The following is a 12,090-nucleotide window of genomic DNA, read 5'->3' on the forward strand; positions in this document are numbered from 1 at the left end:
AACAATTTAAAGGAGCAACACCCTGGTGTCAGAGGAATTTAGCAGCTTGAACTCAGCTCACATGGTGCCAATGTTTCCCCTCAGAGAATCCCACATTTGATGCTGGATTAAAACTTCAGTCTCAGCTCAGCCATAAAGAGCAAAGTACCATTTCACTCCAAGAGTGGGTATATCCTCAAGCCATGGCAGAGGCATGCCAACAATACGGGGTGAGGAAACTCGCCCTGCTCACCGTACAGCAACTCTGCTCTGAGGAAGTCTGGACCAAGGGATGTCTATTTGGATTCCTCAGAAACATTGGACTCATAGGACACACTTCTAAATCTTGCTTCATCCAGATCAGCTGTTCTCATTTGCCTCCAGTTTTTAATATAGTGTTTAAATAAGTGAAAATGTGGTATATAACTCCTAGGGAAATATTGGTTCAAGTCACTGAAAGCCCTATGAAAGGAAGTAGCTTATATTTTCTCAGTGCAAGAAAGAACAGATTAGTTTTCTACAGTCTTCTAAAAGTGATCAAATTAAAGAAAGGGAAACAACCCAGAAACAACGAATGCAATTTGCTATATACTCTCCTTAACACCAGTAAATGCAGCCTGGAAGAATTAACAGAAACACATACCCAAAAATTAAAATTCTCATTTGAAACAATTCCCCAGTATGGTATGCAATTTCCTTCTACCCCTAGAAAAAAAAAAAAAACAAGCCCAAAACAAGCCCTCAGAAAACTGAGGTTTTGCCTATACAGTAACCAAGAAAACCAGAAGCAGTTTTGTTATTTGAAGAGTTTGCCACTTTACAGATCATTTAGACTAATACTCTCAATCTGTTTGTGTAAAGCTATAGTTTCCCAATGGTTTTAATTCAACCTAAGTGTTGGCTGAGACGCAGTCCATCGTTTTGCTTCCCATCCAGCCGCAAATTCCCTTTCTGCAGTGCCGGCAAACACCTTGACATGCAGTGAACTAGATCAAGGAACAGATCCAACAAGTAATTAAACAAACAAAAGAAAAAGCAAAAGAAAACCTTTCATTTTCAGCTGGATGAGGCCACATCAAGATAGTGGTGGAAATGAGTGCGAGTGCATTTAGATCACCTTAAATACACTCCCAGTCTACATTACCTGGTTCTGCCTGATTTCTTCCAAAAAAATAAACCAGGAAGTTTTTAACACTCCAGTGATTAAACATTTAACACTCCAATAATTAAACAAGATTTTTAACTATTATGACAATCTTGAATGTTATTCATAAAAGGAAAAATTGCTAGAAGCACAGAAGTCATTGAATGAGAGCAGAAATGCAGCTATTCCTTACTTTGCACTAGGTAAGATGGTCCAAAATACTAGATGAAAATGCAAATGTGAAAAACATTCATTTTCTGATTTACAGATATATCAACATTGACATATTAATACATAGCAAATGGAAAACACATAGCAACCTGGGTTTTTAAAATTTATTTATTTCTGTATTAGCAGTGCAAAACCCTTACTGCATTTCTAATGGGAAAGCTTCTGGGCCATTAGTGAGATATGCAAAAATATGCAGAATTATAGCCTGAAGGAGATTACGCTAGAAATTCAAGTGAAGTGACTTAACATACTCATGCACTAATAAGTTAACCTCCTCAGTTCAGGGATTTAAACTTTAACTCTACAGCCTTCAGCTGAAACTGGATTTCAAATTGTAGCAGCAGAGATACAATTCTTAAATCTTAATTAGACTGGCAAGCAGTCTGGCTCTAGGGTGAAGGAAAACCTGGAAAGTGGGATTAAGTTACACACTATTAAATTCAACCAGGGAAAAGGAAGAAAATTATAGGTATTGATAGTCCATCACTGTCATATTCCTGCAGTGTTTTCAGAATAGCAGTGTTTAAGTAAGGGTGTGAATTCCTTGGAATTTCAAAGGTCCAAAAGAATGAGATGAAATTCAGTGGTGCTATGGTAGTACGTTGTACTGAGCAAGTCTCCCTCAGGTATAACTAACAATCAGTGTTCTTCCACTGAGATCAAAGACTGAAGAAGCACCTGCAAGCTTTTATGAGCTATGAATGCTACGTATATTTGGGTCTGCAGTGCAACTGCACATTATGGATACAGTACATTATTTAGTGGTCCAAGTTCAACCTAAAGGGAAATATACTGATGCTTACAAAAATACATTTTACCCATATAAAATCTGTATTTTTCAAAAAAAATGTCTTTCATTGCCTACATTTCACCAACAGCATTAATTTATCATGCCCTTCTAGGTCCCCTTTGATGATCCCTGTTGTAACTTCCCAAGACATGCAAAGGGTGAGAAGCAGTGAAGAAAGGAGTGTCAGAAAAATATCTTTACTGAAAGGGAACAATTATTAAATTCAGCAATGTGAAATAAGTTCAAAATACACATTTTCCTACACAGATGTTGTATTTACGAATAAATGTTGTGCTGATCTAACTACACTTATTCTGAAGTCTTTTAACTTCCCTGTGTTCATCCGTGAAAGCATTTACCCAGCAAAATATCCCAAAGTGCTTTAAGATAACATTTTTTTGCTGCTCCTGATTTATGAAATATATGTTCCTAAGATGAGGTCTTCTCCCTCCTTTTTATGTAACTGGCTTGCTTCTCCAGTAGAGTGAACTTTTCATGAAAGCCAGGATATAATTGAGTTTTCTTTCAAGTCCTTAAAGCTTTTTAAAATTCATGAATTTTCTTATCATTTTGCAGCAAAGCATTTTCAAATCCTTCTTTAACTTTAGTGTTTAATATTAACACATTTTAAATGTTACAGAAATAGAGTGGAATAAATTTTCACTTAGAAACTGTTTGACTGATGATGTGTTTTACTGTTAGGAACAAGTTGGTGTCACTGTTAACTGTGTTTGGTTACCTGTCACAGAGCTGTCTAGATTGTCCATACTGGAGCCTGGAGTGTGCTCTAGACCTCTTAGTGGCCTGCTGATTTCTACAGTTTCTTCTTCAATATCATCCTCCTCATCATCATCATCTGGAACATCTGTTTCCAAATCTGAAATAAGGTTTCCAGATACATATCCTAGGGGCGGAACTGGAGCCTGAGGAGGTTGTGTATTGCTTTGGATATGCCTACAAAAAAGAAACAGGAAAACATTATCTGAATGGATGAGACTTTGTATCCCATGGTCAATAGAAGATAAACCTTTCAATAAGTCCTGAAGTAGATTTACAAAAGGTGTGTGTGAGGCCAAACTCAAGAAAAGTCAGTTCAGTTATTCACCATAGGTTCTAATACCTGAGAACCTGCACACTTTCCAGTCTTAAATATACTTCCCCTCCTGTAAGATGGAGAAGGTCAAGATTGTTCTAGATGAGGAACGATGTACACAGAGGCTATATAAATCAGGTAGGAAGTCCATGGAAAAGCACAATTCTGAATCCCAACCTAACACGTAATTGTCTCACCCAATATTCCACCTTGCAAATCACACATTGAGCCAAAATGAAATATCACTCCTGCTTAAACAGACTCAGTGCTGTTAAGTAGAATGCACTCTAAAGAGGAAATGACCAGTAGAATAGAAGAAATTTTCAAGTCCAATTAACTCATTATTAGCAAGACCTTTTTATTTTGCTTCATTCCAAGTAGTTTAATTTATTTAATTGCAGCAGTATTAGGGCATGCATGTGTGAAATTGTTGCATGAAGCAATGACAATTAAAAATAGAAAAACAAAGATTAAAAACAACACCCACAGGATAGCTACATGGCCAAAGGCAAGCATGGGACTTGAAGTTTTATTTGCGTGGTCTCTGAGTGGCTATAGAGGAAAAGAACAACCATCAGCTTTCAAGGCAGCACTACAGGTACACAACAAGCTGTGACAATGGACCCAGGCAAGACTGGCCTTGGCATAAGAGCATGTACCACACTTGAAATTGCTAACTGAGGCACATAGGAGTCCTTGGGTGGCTGCTCATGACGTGTCGTCTGTAGCCTGATTCAGATTGGCAGCGCTCTGGACAACATTCAGGATTCTGCTGGTCTCTTGCCTGGACACAGCACAACAGAAAAAATTACAACTGTCACCCGTTTGCTTACCTAGCTCTAATGTATTTGCGACTAAAACATTGTGCTGCATTATTGCCGACACTTGATAAGTGCAGTAGTTCTTTCTTTCAAAAAGTGCTTTTTTTTTTTTTTCCTTAATGTAAATCTAGTGGATCCAAGAATGTCATGGTAAATGTTCTGTACACTGAAATCTCTCTCACCTTGGTGTAGGTTTTAAATTATTGCTTATTCTGAAGCTCATTTGCAGAGCAAATGCTTCCCTTCTGATATACAACCCCCTCCTGATTAGCAGTTCTTGAATACTTTTCTGCCTGGACGCCAGGTTCTCAGCATTCAAAACACTGCATTAAAGGGCACTGCCATCTAACTAACCCTCAATAAACAGTGCGATTATCTCCCAATCAAGAAAAATACTTAAGCATATGCTTAATGTTAAAACATGTGATAGAACAATTGAAGTCAATTTCTCATGTACTTGTGGTTAAGCATATACTTAAGTGATTTGCTGGATCAAGGCCATAATGATTATGGACTTTTTCAGTAATGTCCAATGTGCTCGCTCTCAAATTTCTAGTTGGTCGGTCTCTATGCTCCTCTTCCATTACTACTACACTAAGCTATCTAACAGGTCTCGTTTTGTTTGCCCCCTCTACGCTGGACAGGTTAACTTTGTGAAAAGGAAACTGAGAAATCATCCGTCCCACTTAAGACAATGAATACTGACTTCGAACAGCATTTGATGAACAGCATGAGACACGTCCAGCCAAAAAATATCAAAGCATTAAACAGGAGTATGTCACAACTACTGCAAAAATCACTTGTATTTGTAACTTTCAATATTTACCCCAATACCTGCTATAAGGTCCTAGTGTGAAAAAAAGGTTATTTCCTTGGTATTTTTTTCAGCATTTCAGGCTCTATTACTGTGACCTTGCACAAGAACAACATTAAAATCTGTATTTTCCTAAGCACATGATGAAAGTTCCCAATCAACTTTCATTTCTCCCAAAAGGGAGTAAGACCTTTCTTGTCAGCTGCAAGAGGCTTTGCTACAGCGTCCTATTACGTTATCCTGTCCCAGACTGGCACCCACAGTTTGTAGGGCACAGAAAGGGTAACAGCTGCAAAATGCAGCAGCTATTGACTGCACAGAGAGGGTATGCACCTGTGTGCTGGCTCAGAAGTCAGCTGCCTTCACCAGGCCAGGTCTAGCTGCTGCCTGGGAGTTGAGCCTGTCCCACAGGCAGGCCGGGCTCTGTGTTTGGCAGCGTGGCACTGCGGTGGGACTGCAGTACCCTGTCGATTGAGTGCAGATTGCAGACGTGCCTTGAGGCTTCGATGGTGTCGAGGGAAAACAGCTGGCTTTGATTTGGCATGGCCTGCCTACCTGCCTGATCTTTTTATGGTATCTCAAGCTGAATAACTTTGTGGCTTTATTTACCAGCGAAGAAAGGCTGCTCCTCTGCTGGCAGCATGCCATTCGGTAACTAGCTCTGCTCCTCTCCTCTGAGATTCATGGGCTTTGTCTGGATAGAAAAGTTGTAAAAGGACAACTGCTGCTTAGGGAACATCCAGAAAGCAACTGACCTTCACCATATCCCCAGCCTGGTGCACTTGACAAGTTCTTTTTCAGTCCGTGGGGAGATTGCTTCTGTTTGTTTTGCAGGGGAAATGTTACTGTGGTATTTGCTTGCTCTTCCTTTAAATAGGTATAAAGCACTCTAAAACGCTAGATCCATTTTGTAAATTCTAACAACTTCCTCCCTGCTATTTCTGGGTTTTTCCCTATGAATCAGAAATTTTCATGGCATTTCAGAGTACAGTCAAAGATACAAACGCTTAATTCTCATGTGACACAGGGTAAAAGCTGCTACATTGCTATTTCAGGTGACTAGCATTGTTTTTAATCAGGAATTTAGAACTTCCATATGTTTGAAAATCCTAAAACATTTGTATCTTTTGCTAGCCTGAAAAGAGAGAACTCTGAGCATTATGAAAGTTGTCAGTAGCTGGGTGTTAACTACTGAGTTGAATATATGTAAAATTCCAGAGAATATTATTTTGCATGTTTTTAGCCAAGATGTAACATATTAGCAAACATTATGAGTTAAAAAGCACCTACTAATGTTTAAGGCCTTCACACTGTAGATACAGTTTTGCTATCTCTTCTTCCATTTTACCGCTTTGGAAACAGGACTGAAATGTAGTTGAACACGGCAAATATTTATGTAATCAAGGAATAAATTAGTATTATTCTTTCATTTTACAGATCAAGGGCGCCCCCTTCAAACATTTACCATGTCTGCTTTGCTATGTCAAACTGGTAAGCCCTAGTTAATTCATCGAGGTGGGCTTGAAGCATTGGCTGCATCTCCTCCCGTGGAGAAGGCGTGAGGGTTGCAGTTGACTGTTGCCCAAAGGAGATTGCAGGTGACGAAGCTACTCCTCGGACAGGAGGTGTGGGAACACGATCATCGTCTTCTTCAAGCTCATCCTCCATGCCCTGATGTAGGTAGGTCTGAACTGGCAAAGGTGGACACCAACCATCACTGTCATATCTAAAATAAAAAGCAAGTAAACTTAGTATATATCAAATCTCACCTCTGCTGTGCAGTAGAGGGTGTACAAGATTTCTCCTACAGTTTGAGCCCTCACATGCAGTGTGAACTTTGACATTTATTGAAAATAGGGTTATAATTGCTTAAATTCTCCTTACTGAGTCTGTTTAATGTTTCCCACAACAGCTAAGCAACTTGAGTAAGATGTGCAACGAAAAAATTATGGCTCCATTATCACATTTGTTAATGGTGATTAGATAATGTTACACCACAATTAACAACAAAAATGAACTAACTCACTTCCTGGATCATTAACCTAGGAGAATGCATTGAAGATTGACCTAGACATGGAAATAGCAGCATTCTTAAAAGGCAGAGTGAGCTTTACGCAGTTGCGCTTGCACATTTCCTTGCTTGCACATCCTCCCCTTTATTTGTCTATGAATTTACTATTTGTTTTTATTTTGTAGCTCAAATAAAAAGCTATGCATCCCACATCAGTTCTGGTCTTTCCAAACTGCATGTAGGTATCTACTGTGATGTGTAATACATTCACATCACAGCAGCACTGACCCTAAGCATACGCTATGTCACAGCACCAGCTGATAAGATACATTAGCACACATGTTGACAGCTCTGTCAGCACCCCACCTCCTGACCAATCTGTACTGAGACTTACCTAGACAGTGCTAAATTTCTGAACACTTTCAACATACCTGCCCAAAGTAAAGAATTATCAACTACCAACATTCTTCAATACCAAATTCTTCTCTCTTCATGCATAAGAAATGTTCTGATGGGTTTTTGTGGTTCAGTTTTCAGTCATATACCAAAGGTGTAAGAGGTGATGATACCTCTGATCAAGGCTAGAAGCAACTTTCAATTCAGTGTTGTATTATAGTATCATCCCACAACCCTGTCCCTGAGAGACACCAGCATCACTCAAGATGCACAGGCCCCAGTGACCGTGGTCCTTCCCTGTGCATTATCTGCCCAGAGTAATTCCCTAATCTGAACACTTTGGTTGTTCACATCTCTGCTGACGATCACACCACTAAAATCTCAGTGTTGTCTACTATTCCCATCTTCAAAACATCCAGTCAGTCTGCAGTCCCTCGAGCATCTGCACACGTTTCTTCTGAACTCACAGTATATTCCAAAATACCTCAGGATAGACAGCTCTTTTGAAAAGGCAAGCAGACAACCAAAAGCTCTCACAGCTCCTTCACTGCCAAACCATCTCACACTCTGGAGGCCATTCCCCAAGCAACATCTAAGTCACTTCATCTTCTTCCCACCTTCAAGGACTGGTGACAAGGCACATCTCTTTTTTTCTGCAATGCAGGCAGGCAACGCATTGTGTTATACGGATGAATTCTCAAACCAGTTTAAAAATACTCCTTTAAGGCTTCTGATTTGGAAGGAAGGAATTACCAGTGTCCCAGAGAAAAATGAAAGAGTGAAGCTAGATTACAAAAAGGCTGGGAACACTGAGACAGAGAAGCTTCAAAACTTGTATTATGGACAGAACATTTACTTTAAGTAAAATCTGAGTATTTCTAAAATTAACTAATTTTTCTGTATTCAAAACTCTGTTGTCTGTATTTAAAAGTATAGATCCAAGATAGATAGAACAATCTGACTTAATCATCCAAAGACATATCTTATAATTAAGGTCAATATCACTTTCAGTCTGTATCTAGATATAACTGTATCTAGATATACAAAGATAGATATGTGTACAGGGGTGCAAATAAATGCTGTGTCTTAACACTTGACATTTAGGAGTTTTTGAGTGATTCATCATTACTATTTTCATAACAAAGAGATTCAATAAAACGTTATATGATATATAGTCAATTCCTTAGGAGACAACTAAGATATGACAAGTGCCAATTTTTCTTTCCTTGCACTATTCACTCATGACATTGCCACCTAAAGTTGAAGGGACCATCCTAACTCATGCTGCTAAAAATGTACAGTGCAGCAGCTCTGTCACTTCCTTTTACTCTCTCAACCTCATGCTTTTGTATAATGGTTTCTTCTTTAAAAGGGACAGGGCAGAAAGATACTCCCTAGTGACTTTTCAGCAGTGCATAAGCGAGCTTTGGATGTGCTCTCCTTTTGACCCTGCTTGCTTCAAATCCCCAAATGTTCAGCTTGATAATAAAAAGATGTCTTAGTAAAAATACTTCTTAGTAAAAGGATTTCTTAGTAAAAAGATTCTGCACAAGTACCATATTTTAACCTAGTGGGTTTTTTTTGTTTTTTTTTTTTTTTTTAATGGAAAGAAGCTTACACCTGAAGTTCAGGACATTGACATTCAGGACTTCAGGTACAAGAACCTTTGTCTTCATAATGTAAGATGTCCAAAAATGTATGCAAGTTCCGACCTGCATTTTACAAAAAAAAAAAAAAAACCTGCATGAAAAAGCTGTGAAACCTAAGAGTACATGGTAACTATTCCTCATATAAATTATGCAGTTATTGAAACTTCTGGAACCAACCTAGTGAATATAGGTCACATGCATGTTCTTTTTGTTTTCCTGAGTAAATACAACTTGATGAAAATGCAAACTTTTTCAAGTACTTCTTATTAAAATCTAAGCATCTTAACTTCACTAGGGACCTCTGATTGTAATTTCATGATAATTAAGTCCCTAATAAATTCTGGTAAACAAACACGGCTCTCTATGTTTCTAATAATCTTTATTCTGTTCTCAGCACTTTTATTCTACCTTAATCTTTTGCTATTAAAAATCTTGGTTCATTACATTGATAGATTTTTTGCTTTAAAATAAAAAAAAAACCCAGAGGTGACAGATAAGGGGCACATTCTATAACAATTCTGTTTCATTACACACATTGTTGCAACAAAGCGAGCTTCCCTCTCTAGGCCTTGCCAGAAAGGACTTTTTGATGCAAAAGGTATTATCTTCTTTACTATTTCTAAAGAAACAAATAACCAATGATAACAATATGAAGACTGCCTTTACTGGGGTTAGCTCAAGATCATGCATATTATCAGTGAAAAAATATAAGTAGATGATAGTGAACAAGTAATAAGCATTTCCTTACTGTCAAGTTTATCAGATAAAACCAAGCAAAAGAACTTTCTCTGAAAAAGGTGGGAAAAGGAACATGCCTGATTGGGAACTACTACAGGAAAAGAGAAGCTTCAAAGACTCTGTGCTATATACAAGAGAAAATAAAGGGAGACAACAAGGAACAAGAACAGAGTTTGTATAAGACCACGAAAAAAGGGGAAATTTTCACAGGAAAGAGTTTGCTAGGAAAAGAACAGTATAAACAGACCTTCTGCACAGGTTAAATAGGAATTTAAGACACCTCAAAAGGGATATAAAAAATGGCTGCTCGGATTAAGATGTTCACCTTTCCGTATGTGTCTTGCAGTTCATGGAAAAATGGAGGTGAATGCAAACCTCAGTTCTGAGGAGGAGTAGATGGTAGAGAGAACCAAGAGTCTCTTCTTTTTTTTTCTTTTCTTTTTTGCCTATGTTTAAGTTAGGTCACTTTTTTTTTTCCTTGCTGCTATTATGGGTTTTCTTTTACAATTCATAAGCAAATAGGCCACTATTGTTAACTTCTACTAAGCAAAATAAGATGTCAAAACTGTTTAGTTTATTTGGGATACTCGTGCCAATGAAACTCACACTTGAATTCAAGACTTATCGGAAGACATGCACAGAAAAATAAGTTCCTGTTTAGATACCAGCTTCCTTATTTTATTGCTCTAAACATCCACCTTTCATATCACATCGGGAGAACTTTATGAAATAAAGTCTTTAGTTTTTCTGACCAGAAGTTCATTTTTCAATTGTAATTCACAATATAATCACATCTGCATGTAATTACTTCTAAAATTAAAAACACATTGAACTTGTCATACACAGTATACATCAAAGCAAATCAAGAAAAACAAAGCAGTTTAAAAAAAATGCTTTGCCTTTTTTTTTTTTCCCCTATATGCCAATATTAAAGGCAACACAAGGAATGCAGTCTATGATTCATTCCATTTCAGCATGTTAAAAACCACAGAAATAATATCAACTCCTGAATACAGAACAACCATTAGCATTAGATGTATCCTCAGAATGTATGGGCATTGCAGATTCATTCGATTCAACAAAGTTGGCTGCAAATTACTGTAGCTCAAGACTGATACTCTAAGTCTAATCTTCAAATTTTTTGTGTGTTTGGTAAAATCACGTTAGAAGGCCTTGTTACAAACACTATTTATTAGATATTACAAAAACAGAGAAGAGTAATTCACAAGATACTTAGAGGAAAAACTAAGCCTGAATTGTTGGGAACCTGGAAGATTGGTCATTACCTTATCCTTAAATGACCAGTTGTTGTCTTGCTAACCAACACTGTTCCTTCCAGCTAAATAACAGATATTTTATGCAACTGAGGAGTCAAGCCCTGTGTCACAAGTGATTTCTCTAGAAGTTACTTCCATGTACCTTTTATGCTATTTCTTGTCCTGAAAGAAAATCCAAGTTACTTGCCTTCTATCGCATAATTATTTTAGTGAAATGGCTGCACATGTTTTTTAAGGATATAAACTGATAAAGACAAATATTATATGGCAAAACCAACTTAAATTTATTTTAGCTTTTTATAAGAGAATACAGAACATAATGATTATATGCAGTTTTTACCTTGAGATTTAAATAACACATACAATCAATAAGATTATTCATTTTCCCTTACATTTGCTGTGAAATTCTAACTCTAACTCTTCATTTTAAAAGGAAGTCCACTGACTTACACAGTTATTGTTCATTTTAAATGGTTGAAGGACTTGGTATAAACTCAAATATTAATATTTAATTATGTGAGTTTTCATTATAAAAGTAGTAATGATCAATTCATGCTTACAAAAGAGATAACACTTGAAATATTTTTATCCAGTAAAGCTGTTACAATGATTTTTAAAACATATGTTTCATCCTTAGGAAATATTGATTAATCCATGTATTTACACAGGCAGAAATTTGTCCCTGAAAGAACAATCATTCTCAAAGACTCCAACAGACCTGACCACAGTAAACTACTTTTCTGTATAGTCTGATTTTCCTCCAGAGTTTGATCACCTGGTATTTGATATAATTTTAATTTATAAAAAGCATTCCATACTTGTTCTCTGTGCAGGAAATGTCTCTTTCCTTTTATTTAGTGCGATTTTGTGTCCTTGAGAAAAAGTTTAAGCTATCCAAAAAGACATGTAAGGTTCCAGAAACTCCAGAGTTGTTCAAATAATAATTTAAGAAAAAGACCTATAAATGGCATGCCTTCCTCAACTGTGAAATTTCTTCTAAAAGCCAATGGGAAGATTATTATCCACTGGTTGATCTTCTAAAATTAATCCAATTTAGTGTGGAATTTTTTGTTCTGTTGGCTCTAATATTTTTAAACATCAAAGCAACGAAAAAATACCAGGAGCCAGATTATGTCATCGTTACTCA

At 37.2% G+C, this 12,090-nt stretch overlaps 1 protein-coding gene across 1 annotated transcript in view; it reads right to left on the bottom strand.

The window, feature by feature from the left end:
• The window catches only part of ROBO2 (roundabout guidance receptor 2), a 1,119,753-nt gene that overhangs the window by 27,695 nt on the left and 1,079,968 nt on the right, over window positions 1-12,090 (bottom strand). The window contains exons 25-26 of the mRNA XM_065627797.1: window positions 6,338-6,598; window positions 2,884-3,098 (exon numbers count right to left, since the gene is read on the bottom strand). Of these exons, the coding sequence (XP_065483869.1) occupies window positions 2,884-3,098; window positions 6,338-6,598 (476 nt within the window). The remainder of the gene's footprint in view (window positions 1-2,883; window positions 3,099-6,337; window positions 6,599-12,090) is intronic.

Source organism: Caloenas nicobarica, chromosome 1, assembly GCF_036013445.1.
Source record: "Caloenas nicobarica isolate bCalNic1 chromosome 1, bCalNic1.hap1, whole genome shotgun sequence".
NCBI lineage: Eukaryota > Metazoa > Chordata > Aves > Columbiformes > Columbidae > Caloenas > Caloenas nicobarica.